Source organism: Vanacampus margaritifer, chromosome 16, assembly GCF_051991255.1.
Source record: "Vanacampus margaritifer isolate UIUO_Vmar chromosome 16, RoL_Vmar_1.0, whole genome shotgun sequence".
NCBI classification, from domain to species: domain Eukaryota; kingdom Metazoa; phylum Chordata; class Actinopteri; order Syngnathiformes; family Syngnathidae; genus Vanacampus; species Vanacampus margaritifer.
In genome coordinates this window covers 5,525,748-5,548,245 of record NC_135447.1, presented here as the reverse complement: position 1 = coordinate 5,548,245, position 22,498 = coordinate 5,525,748, and the positions used below count along the sequence as shown (strand labels likewise).

The 22,498-nt window shown below is 40.3% G+C and overlaps 2 protein-coding genes across 12 annotated transcripts in view; one reads left to right on the top strand and one right to left on the bottom strand.

The window, feature by feature from the left end:
* Positions 1–22,498, bottom strand: part of zswim7 (zinc finger, SWIM-type containing 7) — a 78,471-nt gene that overhangs the window by 29,808 nt on the left and 26,165 nt on the right. For 4 of the 9 annotated variants that reach the window (XR_013288652.1, XR_013288650.1, XR_013288651.1 and 1 more), the window contains exon 6: positions 822–894. The exons of 3 other annotated variants lie outside the window; for them this stretch is intronic. Coding sequence is in view for 2 of the 6 variants with exons in the window: in XM_077547130.1 (XP_077403256.1) it covers positions 840–894 (55 nt within the window). In the remaining 4 variants the exon portion in view is untranslated. Of the gene's footprint in view, positions 1–390; positions 409–821; positions 895–17,851; positions 18,114–22,498 lie in introns of those variants that run through there. 2 more of the 9 variants (XM_077547130.1, XM_077547133.1) reach the window with 2 other exon arrangements.
* The window catches only part of specc1 (sperm antigen with calponin homology and coiled-coil domains 1), a 52,306-nt gene that overhangs the window by 24,717 nt on the left and 5,091 nt on the right, over positions 1–22,498 (top strand). For 2 of the 3 annotated variants that reach the window (XM_077547118.1, XM_077547119.1), the window contains 10 exons: positions 1,293–2,773; positions 4,033–4,240; positions 4,798–4,871; positions 5,536–5,711; positions 9,630–9,787; positions 10,600–10,700; positions 10,919–10,994; positions 11,480–11,612; positions 13,237–13,330; positions 22,025–22,141. In XM_077547118.1, coding sequence (XP_077403244.1) covers positions 1,293–2,773; positions 4,033–4,240; positions 4,798–4,871; positions 5,536–5,711; positions 9,630–9,787; positions 10,600–10,700; positions 10,919–10,994; positions 11,480–11,612; positions 13,237–13,330; positions 22,025–22,141 — 2,618 coding nt within the window. Of the gene's footprint in view, positions 1–1,292; positions 2,774–4,032; positions 4,241–4,797; positions 4,872–5,535; positions 5,712–7,788; positions 7,923–9,629; positions 9,788–10,599; positions 10,701–10,918; positions 10,995–11,479; positions 11,613–13,236; positions 13,331–22,024; positions 22,142–22,498 lie in introns of those variants that run through there. The other variant, XM_077547120.1, reaches the window with a different exon arrangement.

Below are 22,498 nucleotides of genomic sequence, written 5' to 3'. Positions count from 1 at the left end.
AATTGAACTCCACAGTTTTAAAAAATAATCTGCTTGGCATCTTAGGTGATGTGTGCTTTATTGTCCCCTTCTGTCCTACTTCAGCTTTAAATCTTCACAACGTAATGTCTCTAACGCTTCACTGAAAGAACCTTTCATTCGTTCAAATTCAGCTGTATGCGCCGGGAATGTAAAATACTATTGGCAGCTTCTGCCACAGTTTACTCAGCACGATATAATCTGTGCACTGTGTCCAATTAATGGAAAGTATTTTCTATATTATGCGTTTGATGTTATAGACCGTCCGAGTGTCCATTCTTTCCTCTTGTCTTTGCTATGCTGAGAGAGTTGTTTAATGCAGGAATTAAATCAACGCACCGGGACAAATTTCCATCACTGAGCCAAGTCCACCCACTGTTTGTTGATGAGCTGAAAACGTACAATAAAATACTTGTCACAGTTCAGATGGAGTCTGGAATAGGCTTGTGCTTGTGACCCACATTAGTGCCTTTTGAAATGTCACAGTAACGCTCTGCTGTAATGATGAATGAACACAGAGAGCAAGAGTGGGACAATGCCAGGCAGATGCTGTATTGTCAAAACAGCAAGCAGTGTTTGGGCCCAGTTAGCTGTAACAAAACACACTGGCAAATAAAAGTGTCAAAATCTGACCCACTATTAGTTTCATTTACGTGATGTAAACAAGTGGGTCTAATGTGTCTCTGCTGATTTATTTTACCTTTCCTAAATCATGTTTAGTCCAAAGTATATGATAAGTCTTGATTTGCAAATGTATTAAGATCCCAATGTATTGAATTTTATGTCATAATATCCTTACTTACTGTACGCCAGCAGTGGTGTCAAACATACGGCCCGTGGGCCGGAACCGGGCCCGTCAGTCGGTCGAATCTGGCCCTTGAAGACAGAACGCAAATTTCAGTTTTTCACTCAAATTAACTGTTGTTGCTCATTTTGTCCACTGGAGGTCGCACTGACAACCACTTAAAGGACATCCTGAATTTTGGGTCTCACTCAGGATTTGATGAAAAGAGAAAATAAATTTCCCATTGCTCTCCAATAAAAAAAAATAGAATAAAAAAAAAATATATATATATATATATATATATATATATACTTGTCATTTTTATAGCTTATTATGCTGTATGTCAATGCACAGTATGTTAACTGTGTGTTTTACTTTCTCTATTGTAACCTGTAACCGTTTACCGTGAAAAAGTGGGCTAGAGGTCTCCAAGTGAGCTCCCCGCTTTGGATGACTAAAGTTATCTCAATCACTTTGGTATGTGTCACAGGTTGTCAAGCAACTAAGAAGTCTGGTATCCCGGCCCCAAGAGAAATCCCATCTTCAATAACAAGGGAGCGCATTTCCCTGCGGGACCAGCTGAGGAGCTCTTCCACGAAGAGGATCGTTTCCAGTGCCAGCACTTCGAGCCTCTCTACCCTGGCAAAGCAAACGCGTAATTCGACAAAGTGTCGTGGAGAAGCAGAAGGCCAGGAAAGGGGCCTCCTGGAATGTCAGGTTAAAGAGCTGCTGGCTGAAGCCAAGGCGAAAGACTTTGAGATCAGCAATCTCCGCACGGAGTTGCAACGCTGCAAAAGTAAAGCCGCCGCTTCTTCCCCGTTGCCGTCGCCCGTCTTCGTATCGCCGTCTGAGGACCAAGAGGGAAAGCTCACAGAGGCTCGTGTACTGCTTCAGGAGCTGAGGGAGAAGAATGCAAAGTTTCAGAGAGAGCTCGCCAACCTCAGAGAGGAGAACCAAGTACTAAAGAGGAGGCTTCTCTCCTTCGAGGCCTTGCCATTGTCCGGTAGCCCTCCAAAACTTCCGAATGGCCTCCCGTCAGATTGCAGCCCAACTGCCGGTCTCGTTAAAACCTCCTTCTCCTCCAGCTCCGTCAAGGACTCGCCTTCGCCTGACTCGTCAGAGTTTGAGAAGATCCCACGTTCAGGATCCATTAGCAGCGACGTGAGTAGTGAAGCCACGGCAGGCGGGCGCGACGTGTCTGTGCGGAGCCTAACGGAACAGATACACAAGATGGAGGAAAACCACCACAGCACCGCAGAAGAGCTCCAGGCCACTCTGCAGGAGCTCGGTGACCAGCAGCAAGTGGTGCAAGAACTGACGGCGGAGAACGAGCGTCTGGCCGAGGAGAAGCGCCTCCTGCAGACCTCGCTCCAGCAGCAGAGAGAACGTTTGGAGCTGCTCTCCCAGAAGAACGAGGCGCTGGCTAGCCGACTTCAGGAGCAGGTCCAGGCTCAGGCCCAGCGGGAGGACGAGTTCCGGAGCCAAGGCCCTCGACTTGTCGAACTCGAGCAAAGGTACGCCGAGCTGGTCGAGAGCTCGCGCTTTGAACGGGAGAAGCTGGTGAACATCCAGCAGCAGTTGACAAGCAGCCTTCGAGCTCTTGAGGAGGAGCACCAGGAGGCGCAGGGCCAAGTGCACGGTCTGCGAGAAGAGATGGACAGGCTGCATGAGCAACTGAGCCGGCAGCTGGAAGCCAGAGGTGAAGCCGTGCAGTCTGCGGAAGAGCAGAGGGCTGCCGTCGACTGTCTCCGAGTGGAAAATAGTCGGCTGAAGGCGCAGGTGGACATCGAGAGGCAAAAGGTGGGCGAGCTGAAGGCCATGCAGAGTGCTAGCGATAGAACCGAGCTGCAGGGTCTGCTCAAGACGGCCCACGCCGAGAGAGACCGCCTGGAGCTGGAGCTGAGAGAGCTGAGGCGGGACTTGCTGCAGGCCCAAGATGAGACTGAGCACGTACAAGCGAGCATGTCCAAGGTATTGTGGGTGCATTTTTAGCACCAAGAATTTTGATTTCTCCACTTGATTGACTTGATTCCCCCCCCCCCCCTTATTTAATTCAAAGCTGTTAGCTTAATTGTTTGTTTGTGACTGCAGGCTGGTCCACCAGTGCATGACTGTCAGGGCAGATTTCAGAGATTGAGAGGACAATAATCCTGAAAAAAAAAAAAATAGGCACTGTAGCTGTCACTGCAAAAAAAAATAAAAAATCCATACTAAAAATTAAGACAAATTTCCTCTAATTTAGACAAATGTTCTTATTCTAAGCAAAACAATCTGCCAATGGGGTAAGCAAAATTGTCTTGGCAAGCATTCTTAAAACTAATATATAAATCAAGCCCTTGAAAGCATTAACGGGTCTTAAAATTTGAAAAACCTACCAAAAGATTTAGTAGAATTTGCAACTCTAAAAACAGTCGGGTCAAAAATAACCCAAATTGGGTCAAAAAGGGACTAACCCAACTTCATGGGTTAAATGAATTGGGTTGTTTTGTGGGTTATTCATTTGACCCAACTTTTTGGGTCAAATGAATAATGAAAGTTAAATGAAAGTTAAATTAATTGGGTTATTCATTTAACTGTCATTGGGTTATTCATTGACCCATAAAGTTGGGTCAAGAATAACCCACAAAACAGCCCAATTTGGGATTATTCATTTAACCCAACTTTATGGGTTAAATGAATAACCCTGACGACAATTATATGAATAACCCAAAAAGTTGGGTCAAATGAATTCCCCGGAAAAAAAGAACCCAGTTTTTGGGTCAATTTTGTTTAAAGTAACCCAATTCATTGAATTATTAATTTAACCTATAGGCTATATATGGGTTCATTCAACCCAACTTTATGGGTTAAATGAATAACCCAATGAAAGTTTAATTAATTGGGTTATTTATTTAACTGTCATTGGGTTATTCATTGACCCATAAAGTTGGGTCAAGAATAACCCACAAAACAACCCAATTTTGGGTTTTTCATTTGACCGAACTTTTTGGGTCAAATGAATATCCCGACGGCTGTTACATGAATAACCCAAAAAGTTGTGTCAGTCCCTTTTTGACCCACCTATTTTTAGTGTCGAAGCAACAAATTCTGTTATGTAAGAAAAGTTTACTTAAAATTTGACATTGTGTCGCATTTTGCTTTTATATACTTGTTGGCCCAAAGAAACCGACTTTTTCATTGTTGTTTGTTTAGTTTCCTATCCATGCTTTAACTCTGAAATGCACACGCAGGTGGAGGCCACAGGCCAGCAGGTCCTTGAGAGAGCGGAGATGAGGGAGGAGGAGCTCACCAAGCGGGTGAGTGCCTTGGAGGAGGCGCGCATGCTGGCTGAGAAACAAGTCAAGGACATGAAGGAGACCATCTTTGAACTGGAGGACCAAGTGGAGCAGCAGCGGGCCGTCAACCTCCACACTAATCAGACGGTCCTCGACTTGGAGAGTATGTTTGACCCGCTTTTCTTATTTAGCTCTTAGATTCCATCTCCCTTCAAATGTAAGATGTTATTTGTGGTTTATTGTATTTCTTCACTGTTTACCTGCACAGAATGCAAATGACGACATATTGTATGCTTCTTACTTTTACCAGCATTTGTAGAAACAATGATTTTTAACTGGAAAGTCTCGACTGTATATTCCCGATGTGTCTTGAGAATTTAATCTGCTATTTTCTTTGTGCTATAGTACAGAGGTCCCCGACCCTGGTCCTCAGGGACCGGTATCCAGCCTGTTTTCCATGCCTCCCACGGCCAACACAGGTGGAGATCGTTATCAGCCTTCTCCAGAGATTGCTGATTAGCTGATGATATGAATCACCTGTGTTGGCTGTGGGAGGCATGGAAAACAGGCTGGATACCGGTCCCTGAGGACCAGGGTTTTGGGGACCTCTGCTATACTGTAGTACTTTCATTTACTAATCACCCCTGCACCACAAATTAGCCCACGTTGTGTTAAGTCGTGCGCAATGAGAAGTCAAAGACCTTTCATTTGTGTTTGCAGACCTTGTTAAAAAGTTAGAGGAGCAGAAATTTGAAGCAGATCGTCAACTGAAAGTTTTTAGCAGGCAGATGAAGGTAAGAGAGTTTGCCGATTGATTGGTTATCTCCTATTTGAACTGCGATCATCAGGGATGTGATTTTTCCGCTAATTCGCGGAATTCCGCTTTTTTTACCCCCCCCCCCCCCCCAAAAAAAAATTTTTTTTTTTTTTAGTAGTTCATTGTGTATGCACATGACTCCGACAGATAACATCTTCTGCTATAACAAAGACATTTGTGGTATGCTCTAATATGAGTTACTTTTCATTTGGTCATGATACAATTATTTGTTCATGAAATTTGAACTCTTCAACATTATTTATGTGTTAACTTAGTAATCACATTAGTTAGATATGATGATATTCTCAGTGATAGTTTTTAAAAGCAAAGACAGTCCAATGTTTTTGAATGTGACTGATTTTGAGTTGACTAAAACTGCCATTTTATATGGGATAGTTCAATATACATTGAAAATTTATGCTGTTGTTTTGTCTATTTCTTTGTCATGTGAGTGCATTGAAAGTACTTAAAAACACGGAAAACCCATGAGCTGGCCCCCAGACCCCCGGCTAAATTTTCCGATAATTTCACTTTGGTCAAATCACATCCCTGGATCATAAAACATCTCCTTTATAAAAGCACCGTTTTTTTGTATTGGAGAATATGAACCTAGCAGACGTGTCCGTTTGATCTTTTTATAGGAAGAAAAAGACGAATGGCGTCGGTTCCAGGCCGACCTCCAGACAGCGGTGGTGGTTGCTAATGACATCAAAGTGGAGGCTCAACAGGAGCTGTGCACCCTCAGACGGCAGCTGCAGGAGGAGCAGGATCGCAATGCTAAGCTTTCTTTAGACGTGGAAGCCCTGCAAGGTGTCAGGTACGGTCGTCGCGTCTCACGGTCCTTATTTGGACCCTCTCTACATTGCTTAAGCATCGGGATGCTGTTCCTTTGTTTGATGGCAGAGCACTGCCGGATTCCAATTGAATGCCATATTAAAGTACAAATGTGAATGCATTCCCAGTTCTAATTGCTAATTAAAATTAAAATGTTTGCAAACATCCTATCTCCCGCTATAGCACGAGCGTCCCACATCAAACTGGTTTTAATGTAAACGTTATTTAGCTCAATTCTTTGGCTGAATAATGTGCGTTTCAAAAATGTCAGTTTGCTTCCAAGGATTTACAATATCTGACTCTCTTCTTTTAAGCTGCCTTCTTTTTTTACACTAACCACTGCCAGTCAAAAACACTCCAACCTCACTATCCTCTGCCACTATGCATAGAATCTTCTTTTTTTATTCTTTTTTTTTTTTTTTTTACTACAGTAGATGAAAATGCAGCTGTGTTGGCGCATGTATGCAGCACCAGACAATACTGCAATGAACATTTAACTTAGAATGAATTAGAGCGGTCAAAAGTAATTGATTAACAAATGAATCAACAACTCTTAATAATCAAGTTACCGTTTGGAGCCATTTTTTGATTTTTATTTAAAATTGTCCAAATCCTCTGATTTCAGAATATCTTATCTTATCTTCTGTGTTTAACTCGTTTACTGCCATTGACGACTATACACGTCAAAAATTCATTTAAACTATTTCTATTAGTTAAACTTGTTTTTTTTCCCACTCTTGTTAACAAGAGTATGAAAACCTAGATTTTTTTTTATCGTACATTTAGAACTGATATAAAATTTGTGATTAATCGTGAGTTAACTAGTGAAGTCATGCAATTAATTACGGTTAAAAATTTTAATCGCCTGACGCCCCTAATTTTTAATAATCTTTTTTTTTTTTATCCTGTCAGGCGATTAAAAAAATTTTCATTCATCATTCAAATTCATCAATCCCCGGTTGTTGTTTGTTTATCACTATATGAGTACGAAATAAACAGCAATCACTGTTTAATAAACAGCAATGGGGGGGGGGGGGGGTTGCTTTTGTAATGCACAACTAAAATTCATCTGATTAGTCGATTAATTGATTGAAAAATCGATGGATATGAATAGATTCTAAAAATATTTGATAGTGACAGCACTAGAATGAATCCATTGAAGATGTATTGGTAGTGTCTTCATTGTGGTGGCTGTTATAATTAGAGGTACAGCACTCATTAGTTTGAAACCAGGGCTTTAAACGCTCACCTTATCATTGTACCTCTTTCTATAGTTTTCTGGCTTGCTGCTGCGGCGCCATGTTGATCTGTGTGCCCTTTGTTGTGTGAACCATTAAGCCACTCCTTCATCCATGTCTGCATGAATGAATGTTCAGCGTCACCTCACAGTTGTCTTTGAAAATAACATGACGTTTCGTGCGGTCCTTATAAACATACCACATCACTAGTTGTAGACCTCGGCTAAATCAGCCAGCTATCCCCAAGGTTAGCTGTTACACTGCGTCCCACTCCCCACCTCCAGCAGCACCTTTTGATGCCTCCTCACAAAGATGTTTTTTGAAAAGACTCGAGTCCAGGTGAGTTCCCTGCCCTGTTCGCCTGCTTCTCGCGGCTTTTGCTCTCATCTCAACTCCCTATCTTCGTCTCGGTGTTTCTCACCTTCAGCTTGTTGACTCCTGTCTTTCCCTACACTGGCTGCAGGCACCCGCAGGACTAGCTGTTTTTTGTTTTTGTTTTTGGCAATGCTTATTCTCGTTCTATTTAAACGAATGTCTCTTGCGCCACCTGGTGTTCTTTGTTGGAATAAGCCATAGCATGGCCGGATGCAAATTTCAGGCAGTGCATAATCTGTCTCAAATTAATTGCATTTGTATAGCACCCTCCTTAGATATTTCAGACGTCATTAATGACCTAATAGTTTATGCATGACTTTATGAATTTAGACTTTTGGTTACGTTCTGATTAAAAAACGGATATTAGAACTCTTCTGCTTTTACTGTAAATATACTAATTACAGGCCAACAGTCTAAAAATGTTAACGCATATCTTTCTCTTTTCAGAATTGTCCCTGGAGCAACATTTGATACCAAGACGGCACTCGAAGGACACTAGTGATGTTCATTTCAGCACCTTGTGGAGATCAGGCAGGCGATAATGATGCACTTAAAACGAAAGTTACGACTGTAACTGCGGTTCTATTTCGTCCCTCCCGACCGCCAGATGGCGGTGTTTCAAGCACTGAATGTTTATTGTGCATGCGCGAAGGAAACATTCAGTGCTTGAAGCACCGCCACCTGGCGGTCGGGAGGGACGAAATAGAACTTTAAAAGGAAACATTGTAATCAGCAAGCATCAGTGCAAACTGTGTACGCTCGGTTTTGCACCATAAATATTGCAGTTTACATTTTCCACATGTTATTTAAATGTACCTGCATACATGTTTTTGATGTTATTGTATTTTTTTTATTGAATGTACTGGGTTGTCCTTTTTTGTGGTATTTGTGTTAATACTTTCTTCGACTACAAAGTTAAGTGTGCCTTTTAAAGCCGAGTTGTTGTATTTGTTACATAAAAAAAAGTGTTTCCTTTAATTTACTGCAAGTATAAGCACCTGTCATCACACACTGTTATGGTTCTCAACCATTTTCCCTTAAAAAAAAAAAAACGTGCATCATTGCATATTGTATTAATGCCACGACAAATGAGCTGTTGGACTGAGGGTTGCACATATTATATTTAAAAAAACAACAACATTATTCTTTATTTTTCTATCTTTTTTTTTGGGGTGTAATTTAGGTTGCGGGCAAGCGGTATAGTAAATGGATGGATGAAAGAAAAACAATGGGCCTGATTCACCAACCTAAGAATGATCTTTAATTTGTTTTAAGAAATGTTCTTAAACGATTCAAGTAGGGGTTTAAATCCTACAGTCTTTATATTACGGTTAAAAATACTTTTGCTCAATGCCATTGACAATGTTGATATTTTGGGGAATGCTTGTTGAAGTGTGTGACAAATGTGTTGATTAATTTTAGGGCGGTTGGTGAATGAGGCCCAATTCGTTTCATCTGTGCAGTGTCTAAACTGATGCAATGCCACATTTTGCCAAGAGATGGCGGTATGTAACACCATATCGTGAACCGGCGACATCTGTGTCGTATACTGTCCTACTTGTATCCAGTGCTCATTCAGGACTGCTTGTTGCCAAAAATTACAATACATTTGTAAGTTACAAAAACTACAGAAACAAGCAAACCTCAAATATACTCCTACTGTCTTTAAGCATCAAAATATGGTGATTTTGGTTTACTTGTGGTCCATATCAGCAAGACCTGTTTGACTGAGCTACATGTTACTAAAAGGGTTTGTTACTCTGTGTGAATTAGGACTATGAATTAAAAGAGATGTCACCTGTCAAAGGATGGTCTTGTATGAGCCAAATGCTACCCAAGGACTGTTTAATACTTCTGAGGGCTACATGGTTACAGGATCTCAGGATCTATTTGGAATCCAGTTAGTTTTCCAGATTTATTATCTTTTGTATACAAGCCATACTGTGATGCCTGCAATTTTTGTTGTTTGTTCACATATATATATATAATTTGCTGGCTTTGTCTTTACTAATGAAGAAGACCACAACCACTGCATACATGCTAGTATAAAAAAATGTGTTGTCATTCGTAACAATTCACAAATAAATTATATTATGCCAGTAGATTTGTGCTTTTGTGTCTTTGTCGGCCTAGGTTTTTGTTTTTCGAGTCCAATGTTATCGCCACAGAAATTTGGCTTTGACTGTTTTGCACCTTTCAACCAGTTTGTAACTTCCAAATACAGCTGGAGCAGCCATTTTAATAGCATGAGCTACTCACTGTACATTTTTGTTCATTGTATCTGTCAGGTCTCAAGGTGATGATTTAAAACGGTCCCCTTGTGAGAGCAGCCGCAAGTGGTGCGGCGTGATCCCGAGCCCACCTTCGGACGCCAATGGCGATGCCAACACGGAGCCAGGAGCTACTGTCAAGTCCCTTATTAAGTCATCTGATACTGGTGGACAGAGTGAGCGAAGCAACACATGCAGACACACAATACAACAACATTAGCATATCCTTTGTGGTGAACGGAGAGTTGGTACTGTAGCATAAAAAAAAAAAAATTGTCCTTGTATTTCAAAGGGTTATTAATAGATTGATACAGTTTTCATTAGAAAACCATTATAACGTCAGGATTTAGTATATTGAAAAATGCACGTTTATAATGGGAGTCAATGAAAATCTACTTCTAATTGGTTTGCTACAGAAAATGTTACATCATTTTAAATAACATTTTGTTAAAAGCTATGTGAAACAAATTCAGGCTGGTAACCTTTAACCTGAGCTATTTGTGGACTATGGAAAAAAGGAAAATGCGCCATGATTGGTTGTGTTACTAGGCTGACTTCCCCTTCACTGCCATTGACGCCTAAAAACGTAAAAAAAATAATTTTAACTATTTCTATTAGTTTAACATTTTTTTCCACTTTTGTTAACAAGAGTATGAAAACCGAGACATTTTTTTAAAATCTTTTTTTTGTTGTTGAAAAGATTGTTAAAAATTAGGAACGGCAGGCGATTACAATTTTTAATTGTAATTTATCGCATGACCTTAATAGTTAACTCACGATTAATCACACATTTTATATCTGTTCTAAATGTACATTATTTTTTTTCCTAGGTTTTCATACTGTTGTTAACAAAAGTGGAAAAAAAACTGTTAAACTAATAGAAATAGTTTAAATGATTTTTTGACGTCTATAGCCGTCAATGGCAGTGAATGAGTTAATAATAAATTAATTATTTATATCAGTGTATGTTGCTGCTTATGTCTCTCAGACGGACCAGGCCTCACAGTTCAAATCCACAGCTCCCCTCGAAGCCCGCTGAGTGGAATCCCTATGCGCACAGCGCCTGCCGCTGCCGTCTCGCCAATCCAGGTTAGCGCAACCAAACCGTCCCTCAATCAGCTGCCGTCTCGCTTTGGCAGTGCCGTGCAGCAAAGCATGGCCAGGGGAAAATGTGACGTAATACTATTTATGTATGTTTGTCCCATCTGCAGTTCTGACCTTTAAGTTCGCTTGAATACAGCATGTGAGCCTTTATTTTTGTTGCGTCTTCAATCATTATTTGATACGGTCTGTTTTATTTCTTACAGAGGCAGTCGTACTTAAAGCCCTTGTCGAAGTTGTTGGAAAAAAGAATCAGTCACGGAGACTTTGTCCATCCTCACAGTAAGTACCGCAAATTGAACACAAATCATAGGTGGAGGCCAGTTTTCTGGCAACACAGGAAAGATCATGTACAGAATAAAATGGTCAGATGTATTTTTCTGGCTTTAATAAAAGTTTAATTGCTGCTGTATTCATGTGTGGGCGTATGTAACCATTAGATTTAATTTCTGTTACTACTCTTAAGAATAATGGAGCAAGCATTAACCAAAAGTGCTTAAAAAATATAGCCGGATAACCATCCGGGCCTGGTGCTCTGCCATTAGGCATACTATCTAGAGTACAGACCAAAAAGGTCATTTTGGTGTAAAGTGTCTCATATGATGATATCACAACATGTTGCTACTTCCTTTAGCATTGCTTGAGACACGCAATTTTCAGTTTGAGTTTTTTTCTTGTCCGATAAACATATCTGTCTCTTTACAAAAAATACTGCACTTGATCACGTGTGATCTCTATGTACTCGGATTCCCCATGTCAATTTTCAGGTTGTGGAGATGACACGAAACCCAACATCTTGATAAGGAAGAGCCCGTCCCTGGAGTCTATATTCAAAAGCCCTGCTTCCCTGAGGAGCCGCACGTCGTCTTTTAGCTACAACCAGGCCAACGGCACGTTCAGGTGGTTATTGTCTAATATTTATGTGGACCATAACGGTTTATCAGTGTCGTTCTATTTTTACTGGTCATAGACAACTGCACCTGATAACATTAAGGCTTGGTTTAGGGGTCAGCAACCTTTAATTTAAAAAGAGCCATTTTAGGCCAAATAAATAACAAACAAACAAACAAAATGTCTGGAGTCTCAAAACCTTTTAACATTATGATGAACCAAACAGTATGGTCATATTGTGGTAATTTTTTGGCTCTCTTCTTCATTTTTTAGGACATTTTATAGTTTTTTTTTTTGTTACATTATTTTCTGCCTTTTTTATATATATATATATATATATATATATATATATATATATATATATATATAAATTGTCTGATTTGTGGCAAATTTGTTGGCATTTTATAGTAGTTTTGGTTTGGGGTTATCTTCTTTTGTTTTTGGACATTTTATAGTTACATTTTGAATGTTTTTCTTTTCTGTTTTTTTTTTTTTTTTTTTGCAATTCCAAAGGCATTATATGGTAATTTTCTACCTTTTGACATTTCATGGGCAATTTTTGGTTATTTTAACGTATTTAAAAATAATAATAATAATTTTTTCTGTCTTTCGTCTCTTTTTCCTGAAAAAATCGATAAAAATTAATAAATATATATATATATTAAAAAAATAATAATAATATATATATACATATATATATATATATATATATATATATATATATATATAATATAAAAAAATATATATATTTTATATATATATATATATATGAGAATTTCTACTCATTTTTCTTTTGAAATCCACAGGCAGCCAAAGGAGAGAGACTAAAGAGCCACATGTGGCTCCAGTGCTGCAGATTGCAGACCCCTGGCTTAGTGTATGCATATAGACATTGTGCAGAGTTTTGAAAACCCGTATGTGGCCACAGTGAAGCTGGTTGCCGACTTGTACATCCTTGACATCCTTCAGTCTGGACACACCCTCAGTTTCGCACTCATACTGTTGACATTGATAAACCCGTCTGACCAGTGTTACGTCCCATATTCCCCATCGATTCATTTACAGGAATATTAAACCCTCCAGTGCTTTGACTTGGACAATAATTGTCAGTGAAGTGTTGTTGTTGCACCTCCCAAACGGCGTCGGGTTATGACTGTTTTTGGTATGGTACTCGGGTGATTATGCAACTAATATTATTCATTGGTGATGAATGTGCACGCACGCACCTCTGCAAAATTTGCGACGCCTCAAAGAGAGAACTAATGAATTTAACAGTAGAGCGGCGTGACATGTTTACCATTTTGAGAGCAATGACCGGGCGCCGTGGTCTTCCCATGGCTTCAGTGACAACACAAACACCACCGAGATGACCTCGGGAACTATATTCGTGTCATCGTGAAGCAGTTCACGTAACTGTGGGTGTATGCTTAGAATCATTGTTTCATCTTGTTAATTTTTTTTTTTTTAATGCCATTGCCACAGAATGGAGCCCGTTCATATCGGGGGAGAATTAACTGTATGCAATCCGAGGAAGATATTTGCACTTTTGACTCAAATCTCTTATCGCACCAAATGTCTCTCTCTCTCACTGTGTACTTGTTGGTTTGTGTTTCCCTCGTGACGGTGTGGAAAGTACGGACCCCTTGGCTGCACTCGCGCGGGAGTATGGGGGATCGAAGAGGAACGCTCTACTGAAGTGGTGCCAGAAGAAAACACAAGGCTATCCGGTAGGGATCACAGGCCAGAGATCTTTCTCACATCCGAGTCGAGCTCAATCGCTTTCACATTGTGCGCTTTTCACTGCAGTTAATTAACTTTGCTTGCGGTTCTTCCCAAGTGGATTGAAGTTTGTTTGTCCAATTTATTGTTTAAATTTGCTCCGCACGTCTAAAAGTTTGAAAATAAAAAAAAATTATTAAAAAATGTAATTAAAAAAAGAGAGAGAGCAATGATGATGACATGTCAAATCGGTAAAATTACCGAATTAACAATACTGAGCTCTCCAGAAGAATAAAAAATATACAAATAAAAAAAATTAAAATTAAAAATTGTTTGAAAATAGTTTTTACACGACGAAAACCTGTCAATATTACAGGGTTGGATACAATTTATTTTTTATTTTTTTTATTCCTCTCCTGCTACTCAATTTTTTAAAGTAATGCAATGAGTTTCTTCTCTTCTCACATTTTGTATCTTTTATGGCCTCAAATTGTGCAAGGCAGCTGACTCAAAGGTGTTTTAAAAGTGCATAAAGACCAGTGGGGTTCGAGTGCAATTATGTGTAAGTCAGCATACAACCTAGCTAACCTAATGTTCTTGCCCATTGGGCTCTGTGGCTTACATTTTGTTTTTGCAGAGAAATCGGTCCTGGGTCATTTCATAGAACGTCACAGGAATAAAAAGACCATGGGTGCGAAAAATATTTCTCATGGTAAAAAGGGTATGAATATTTGTTGCATTTATTTACTGTATTCTTTCCCCTTAAAATCGGTCAATCAAAAGTGTATTCATCCATTTTTTTTTAAAATAAGTCTCATTAAATCATTGGTTAATTGATTTACTGTAAATAATACAGTATAGTGAAAATTAGGAACTTTCTATATCACAATTTTTCAGACCAATGCCAGTACAAGTTCTTGAGTAGTCACCAAGATCGATACCAAGCACCAATACCACTAGTACTTTTGATACATGTAATTAAAAAAAAAACCCAATGAGAATTAGAAAAAAAAACTATATAAAAATAAAAATCCCACACACACAAAAAACACCTATGTATACCTATATAACATTTTTCCTTAAAACTGCAAAAACTTAATGATAATTTTCTATTCTTCTGATTTCTAGTTCATGATCGTAAAACAGCCGCAAGAGGGCAGCCGATACCAGAATCAGCTGGCGTCGCTTAAGTGCCGATACCTTGAAATAAGGCCGAGACTCGCCGGACAACAAATACCTGGTATCGGTACTTGCCTATCCCTAATGAAAATATTGGTAAAAAAAAACTATTTTACACATTTATTTTCACTCAAAAAAAAAAAAACGGCTGATAAAACCCAAATTGAATTTATTGTAAACAATACCAAAGAGAATGAATAATTGTAATATTGAAATAAATGATTTTACGTGCAAATTTTAACTCCACCTACCTCACCTACGACAGACACGACCTATCTGTGCATTTGAAATCCTCAAAGGATTGCCCGGCCCTCAGCCTAACCTACGATACAATCATGACATGACATACAGTAGATGATAACTAACAACAAACTCAACCTATCATGTACTAAATATTATTTATAGTCCATATGAGACGTCTCCCTCCTCCAAAGCTTGAAGGTCATTTTGTGTACGTGTGCCAGTGTGTTGCTAAAACACACAATCCTCTGTGATGACAACATGTTGCCTAATAAGGATGACTCGCAAGCACATTAGTCCGAGATTCACGCAAACGTATGCGATGTACTACATGAAACATGAGACGGCTCGTGTGCGGGATTGAATTTGATTTTAAGATAGAGCCCAATCGAGCAAATCGGTTTAAGGCAGCTCATTGAAAACAAACATCAGTGCAGCCCCGGTGTAGCACCGTTGAACCCGTGAAAGTGTAGCCAATGGCCCCGATCTCACAGGAGGCTTAGTCAAATTGTGTCGTCGTTTGTGAGTATCAAGAATATTGAAAGAAGATTGGACACTCTCAGTTTCAGTCTCGCTTGCGTTTATGGATTGAGTCCACATCCGCCATGTGTCCAACCTGTAATTGGATTCTGGCCCTGATCATTTGACAGTTACCTCTAAGAACCTCTACTTGCATAGCAAATGTAATGATCTACTTTACTAATTGTAGAACTTTCTAACACATTATAATCTATCTATCTATCTATCTAGAAAGAGAGAGTGAGAGAGGGCAGGAGCGAGAGAGGGGGAGAAAGAGAGAGAGAGAGGGCAGGAGCGAGAGAGGGGGGAGAGAGAGAGAGAGAGAGAGAAGGGGAAGAGAGAGGGGTGGTAGGGGAGGGGGAGAAGGAAAGGGGGGAGAGAGAGAGGGGGGTAGGAGAGAGAGAGTGAGAGAAAGAGAGGGGGAGAGAGAGAGAGGGCAGGAGCGAGAGAGGGGGGAGAAAGAGAGAGAGAGAGAGAAGGGGGAGAGAGAGAGGGGAGAGGGGGGTAGGAGAGAGAGAGGGGGGAGAAAGAGAGGGGGAGAGAGAGGGGGGAGAAAGAGAGAGAGAGAGAGAAGGGGGAGAGAGAGAGGGGAGAGGGGGGTAGGAGAGAGAGAGGGGGGAGAAAGAGAGGGGGAGAGAGAGGGGGAGGGGGGTAGGAGAGAGAGTGGGAGAGAGAGAGAGAGAAGGGTGGTAGGGGAGAGAGAGAGGGGGAGGTAGGAGAGGGGGTGGTAGGGGAGAGAGAGAGGGGGAGGTAGGAGAGGGGGGAGAAAGAGAGAGAGAGAAGGGGGAGAGAGAGGGGAGGGGGAGAAAGAGAGAGAGAGAGAGGGGTGGTAGGGGAGAGAGAGAGGGGGTAGGGGAGAGAAAGAGAGAGAGAGGGGGCTAGGGGAGAGAGAGAGGGGGGAGAAAGAGAGGGGGAGAGAGAGAGGGGGGAGAAGGGTGGTAGGGGGTGAGAGGAGGGGTGGGGGAGGGTGAGAGCGATGATGTCACTACTGACACCATTTCAGTTCTCATACATCTTATGAAAGGTCGGGTAATTTGTTCCAGTGTCGCAAAGTCTCTGTCCATATCAAGACTCCAATTACAGGTACTTTACCCACATAGTGTCACTTTACGTGTGGATTTCTAGACAAAAAAGTACCATTCACGTTGGTCCGTCACAGTCATGTAAGACTGCGATAAGGTCAGTGCCGTTATCAGTACATGCACATAAATGGGCTCCGGACTCAAAGGCGTAATAGTTCTTCAAGCATTAAGCTCTTTTAAGTTGTCAATATTTTGTTAGTTGTCTGAGACAACTGACAAAACATTGTCTTTATGCTACATAATTGAATGTACGATAGATAGATGGATAGATGGATGGATAGATATCATGTGTGCATCTGCCAGCAAAGCAGCAGTGAGGAAGATGAGAACAAAGGCAACAAGAGGTCACCAGTTGCCGTCAGACAGAAGCCTAATTATAAAGTGCAACAGGAAACGAGAGCTATTGTGAGCAGGTATACATAAGCCGCTGAGCTCCAAAGCAAATCTGTGTGATTATATCTGCATACAAAGCTTGATATCGCACAATCGATAATGGAGCGGGAGACATAAGTGTGTTTGTGTGTGTGGGGGGGGCTGGGGGAGGGGGGGGGGGCTGTCATCATCACAAGAGGGACAGAGAGCACAGTGGAGCTTGTGAACTGATTGTGTCTTATCATCTTACATGGCGCTGTGCAAACACATGAGCTTATTTACCGCACGAAACAACAACTTGATGAAAGGAGACACGATGGCCTACGTGCTTTATATCATGAATTGGGCTCAGGTGAACTTACTGGTATTTGTATGTGTGTTAGGTGTGAGTGAGTGAGTGAGTGAGTGAGGGCCTTAAACTGGTTCCGATTGACTGATGCCGAGGGGGTCACTCGCAGGAAATTAGAGTTCAAAACGGCTCCTTGGATCTTAAGTTGAATCAAAAATCGTAATGTGCTTACTTTTTATTTTATTTGACTTTTTATCAATAAACGTGTCGTGAGAGTTTACTACAAATAATCCATCATTCATTCAACTATACCAGCGACGTGTAGTGACAAGCAGAACAATTCAGTGGTTTTCCACTAGATGGCAGAAGGTACATACGCGTGTACTTGATTTGTACAAACATTTTTGGTGACTTTTTTTTATGCGCCTTTGCTCAAAAAAGGTTGAGACGCAACATTTGGGTGAACAAACAATGTGCTATGGAAATTTGCTGACTAATTCAATATTTCAGGGGAAGTCAACACACAAAAATTCTTTACAATATGTTGTACTCTAAACACGGCGTTTTGATTAATATTGCCTTTGTGGAATATGAATTAAGCAAAATCCACCCGTTTTTTATCTATCTCAGGGTGCGGCCATTTTGCCACATGCTGTTGACTGGAAACGACCAATCGCAGCACATCTTAAGAAAACAGGTGATCCATGATTGGTCTTTTACCTTAGCAACTGTGATGTCATTTTCAGTCGACAGTAAGTGACAAAATGGCCGCCCCCCTGAGATGGATAAAAATGGGTGGATTTTCCTGCTTAGCTCGTATTCCACAAACACAATATTACTTTTTATCTTATTATCATAACAGTTTTTATTGGGGGGGGCTGCAGACTCTTATAAAAAAAATTCTCATTAACCAAAATAAAGATCCTATTTGTTTTAAGATGGGAACAATGAGCAAATTCTTGAAGCGCTCGGCTCAGCGGGGCTTGTCAGAGGACAGCTCATCCGGCCCCGTCTGGGAAACGCTTTTCCTCTCTCTCACACACACACACAAAACGTGTAGAAATACAGGAACGGGACCCCCCAGGAGTTGGAAGCAGTGGAGGTCAGACACTGAATGAGAAAACAATGTAGTGTAAATTCTGGTAATTTAATTTATTATGCTGATTATAATCCCTCGAGGGGAAATCCTCCTTACACATGGAGAGATGTCCGAGTTTTTGGGGTCAGAGGTCTTGCACAAGGGCACCTCAACAGTAGTCAGGAAGCAGACTCTTATCTGTCCAACAACTAGGTGCCATTTTTTCATTTGAACCTTGACCCTCAGCTTCCAAAGCGCAAGGTCTTACAGTTGAGCCGCCGCCGCCCCAGGAAGAGCGATCATGGGTGCAAACGCACCAAATGTAGCTAGTAATATTTCCGCTGAGTCACTGTTAAAAGCTAACAATCAGCAGTTGTCTGGGTTCAACAACAATATATTTGTTGAGCTATTCTTAGAGGCCCCGAGATGTGCTGAGTCGGTATTTAAACCACTCCAAGCGTCTGTCAAATAGCCCCATTATAACAATAGCAGGAAATGCTGTGCTGTGTAATTCAGGGAAAATTGGGTTATTTGAAATGTTTCCTGATGAACACATTGTCCAATACAAAAAGAGCCTCCTGGATCTTGCCGAGTAGCACCGACCCCCCCTCGACCCCCTCCTCTCCCAGATGGGCGTTGTTTGTCAGACTGACATTTAGAGGAGCTCCCTTCACTGTCTGAATGTACTGTAAAAAATGGGAGTCCGGGTTTAGTCAAGATGTGATCAGGTTATCTGAGGCATTTCATTTATGAGAGCAAGTGAGTCCAACTTTCACTCGAGCTTTCACTTCTTGTTCATGTTTTCTTACCGTGATTTACCTATTTGGTTGTCCTTTTGTCATTCTTTCTTTCTTTCTTCCCCCCCTTCCCCTGGTGGCTGTTATGCTCGCGGTGGTAAGGCAAAGTGATTGTCTGACAGGAAATATACTGAGCTCATCAGTCAGACGAGCCTCTCAGGCTGATGTCTACTGCTTTCATCCCTTTAGTCTGATGGCATTTAAAAAAAAAAAAACATTTTGCATTTTGGCTTCTTTTTTTTTTGTATCTGTTTTCAACAGCTCGGTATAGTAACAGTATACAGTTGTACCTTGACTTTGTCATTATAGTTATAGTCAGAGTTTTTATTTTGTTTTGACTTATTTAAAATTCAGTGAATTTAAATTAATTTTAGAGTGGGTTTATTTTTTCCCTTTGAAAATGTTTGTTAGTTTTAGTATTAGTTTTAATTTATTTATGTTATGTTTAGTACAGTATTTGTCAAGTGCAAAAAAAGGTTGCCTAGTATTAGTATTACTCTCATTTTCATTTTATTGACTATTTTTCCAATTTAGTTTTACCTTTGTTAATTTTAGAGCGGGTTTATTTTTTCCCTTTGAAAATGTTATAGTATTATTATTATTATTATTATTATTAATAAATTTGTTATGTTGTTTAGTACAGTATTTGTCAAGTGCAAAAAAAAAAGGTTGCCTAGTATTAGTAAGTAAACTACAATTACCAAACGACGGTTTGATCTGCCTACCTACCAAAATAAATTACATTTAAATTCATTTAAAATAAACCGAAAGCTTGTGTGAATTAATTGACAAAAATGAAAACAAAGGACATTTTCGTAAGATATTTTTCATGCACTCTCATTTATTTGTATTGACTTTTTTCCCAATTTAGTTTAACCTTTGTTATTTTTTGTTAACTATTAAAAAATTAATTTTGAATCACATATTTATTTAGATTCACACTACTTGAAACTCAAATAGTTTCAGACAGATGACACGACAGTTCGTAGAAAAGTGTCTCCCATTTTCTGGCCTGCAGCTTGCCCACTGTCAGAACTTTTGAAATTTGTTGACTGCAGTTGATAATTTCTGCTTTTTTGACCTGTTCTGCTCGTCATGGTCTGCCCATTCCCTCCCTGTGAACAACCCCCTTCTTCTCTCCTCAGAGCCTGAATTAAAAAGAAAAAAGAAAGAAAGAAAAAAAAAGCCATGTCTCTGCCTTTTGTGCCAAGCGAGACGCTTCCTGTCGCTTGATGCTGTGTTTGCTTTTCCGAGCCGGCTCCCAGCGAGCTGCTCTCGTCTGCTGCTGTTTTAGCATGCATGCCTCTCTCCCGAAAACTCCACAACCACCGCTGGCCTCCGTGATCCCCCCCCCCCCCCCCGCCCACCCCAGACCATCAGTTCAGATCTACTTTCAGGAGCGCACAATACTCACACGTGCACGTGCGGCCCTCTCCAGCCTCCCTTATCTATTTATTCATCATCATCATCATCTATCATTGTCTCTGAGTGTCTGCATTGTGACTAACCTTTAATCACATGTGCATGTGTACGCAAATGCACACACACACACAGGGATACTAGTTTTGCAGAAAGAAGAGATAGTTAGGGAATGACGGCGTGCAACAGACTGATATTAGTTGAGGGTGACAGCAAACCACTCTCACTTGCGGCCTCGAATCTACCATCAAACATTTTCCAATATGAACATATTGGATGTGATAACTAAAATATTTATATATATACATAATATTAACTACTGTATTCCTTTTCCTATAATTATTATTATATTTGTGTTTGTCTTTACAAGTGGGGAAAAAAAATCCTAATTAACCCTTTGATATAAATCCACCATGACATAATATTACCAGAGGTCCTGAAGTCAGCGTGTGTCTGAAATGAGGAAGACTTATTAGCTCGCTATCGTTTGCTAATTAGCATAGGTCTTTCCAGCTATATGATGCTAACTGGGGTGTTAAAAATAAAGTCTTATTTCCATAGTGTGACCAGATTGTCTAAATTAAAATCCATGACACTGCAATTTAGCAAAAACTGTTCATAAATTGAATCATTAGTCAATCTGGTTGTGTTATTACTTTGGCTAATGCTAAAGCTATCTTGGTTGACAATTCAATAGCTATAAATAAGGCATCACATTCACCATTACCCAACCTATTTTGCTCAGTCCTGGCAGCTATTGGAAGCTAGCTGTGCTCTTTACCTCGAGACGGAAATATGCCGGCAGAAAAGCTCGGCCTCATTGTGTTGGGTCTGACCGACGATAGCAGCATTAGGCTAGTAGGACTACATATCCCATGATTCTTAGACACAGAAGCAGGAAGTAGTTCTGGTTTGATGAAAACGCAGACACTAGCGATTGAACAGTTAAATTCCTTTTTAATTGGTTTATCGTAAGAATCGCCATGACAACTGTGAGCGACAGTTGGTCACCCTAACTTTATTCTTGTATGTAGTAAACAAAGCACACATTTTAAACTATTCAAAGCATTCTGTGAGTACAAGGGAGGAAGAACAGAAGCATGATTCCAAAAATCAAAGCCAGAGACGCCAGAACTGGCGTCTCTGGCTTTTTTTGGGGGGGGGGGGGGGGGGGTAAGATGGAGGAACATTCAGATGTCACCAAACATGTCTCATCACGAGCTCAGGCATTATTCATGGACGTGTGGGCTGAGATTTAGTTTTTTTGTATTGGTTTCCCCAGGACCTGAGGAGCTGCGTAGTTTTTGCGTCCAATCAGGTAGCTAATTGCATTGGCCTGCAGTCACTGGTTTGGATCAATCCTCTGATTAGATATTTGGAATGAAAATCAGCTGGACTGCGGTCCTCGGGGCACAAACTGATGACCAGCAGATTAAAGCGTCAGTAAACAAAGGCGCAAATGCTAGTCATGTCTAATCTGTCACTTATAGTAAGTAGCGTTGCAACGTTGGCTCAAAGATATACACAAAACCCCTGACGGTTTAACATGACTCAGCTTCTCACATGTATTGACTTATCTGATACTTTGCTGCTGATTAATAAATATCCTTCAATAATTCCTTCAGGTTGCTCTTCAACTGGATTTTACAGACATTCCTTTTTGTTGCGATTTTATGATTTTTATTTTTTTATTTTTTGGTGACCTCCATCTTTTTGTTTCCGGACAGAATATTGATGTGACTAACTTCAGCAGCAGTTGGAGTGATGGTTTGGCTTTTTGTGCCCTCCTGCACACATATTTGCCCGCCCACATCCCCTACCAGGAACTCGTCAGTCAAGATAAGGTACGAAACTGAAGGAAGAAACACCTGACTCACTTTCGACTATGATTGACTTTCAATCAAAAAAATGACTTCACACATACCTACGAGTCCATTAACTTAAACGTTCCTTTAACGGAACACTTTTTTTTTAAACGACGCTTCCTAATATGAAAAGAAAAATGTTTTGTGCTGTCACCAATGTCCAACATGAAATGCTAATGCTATCTAGTGGGTGAAAAATGACCTCAATGTTAGTTAGTTTTCTTAAGTGCAGTAAATAATTTTTTTTTAAACTTCAAATAATTTTATGAATTATGAAATTACTGTATCAATGAACTAAAAGATACAACCATAGGCTATTTGTATTGGGTCAACATA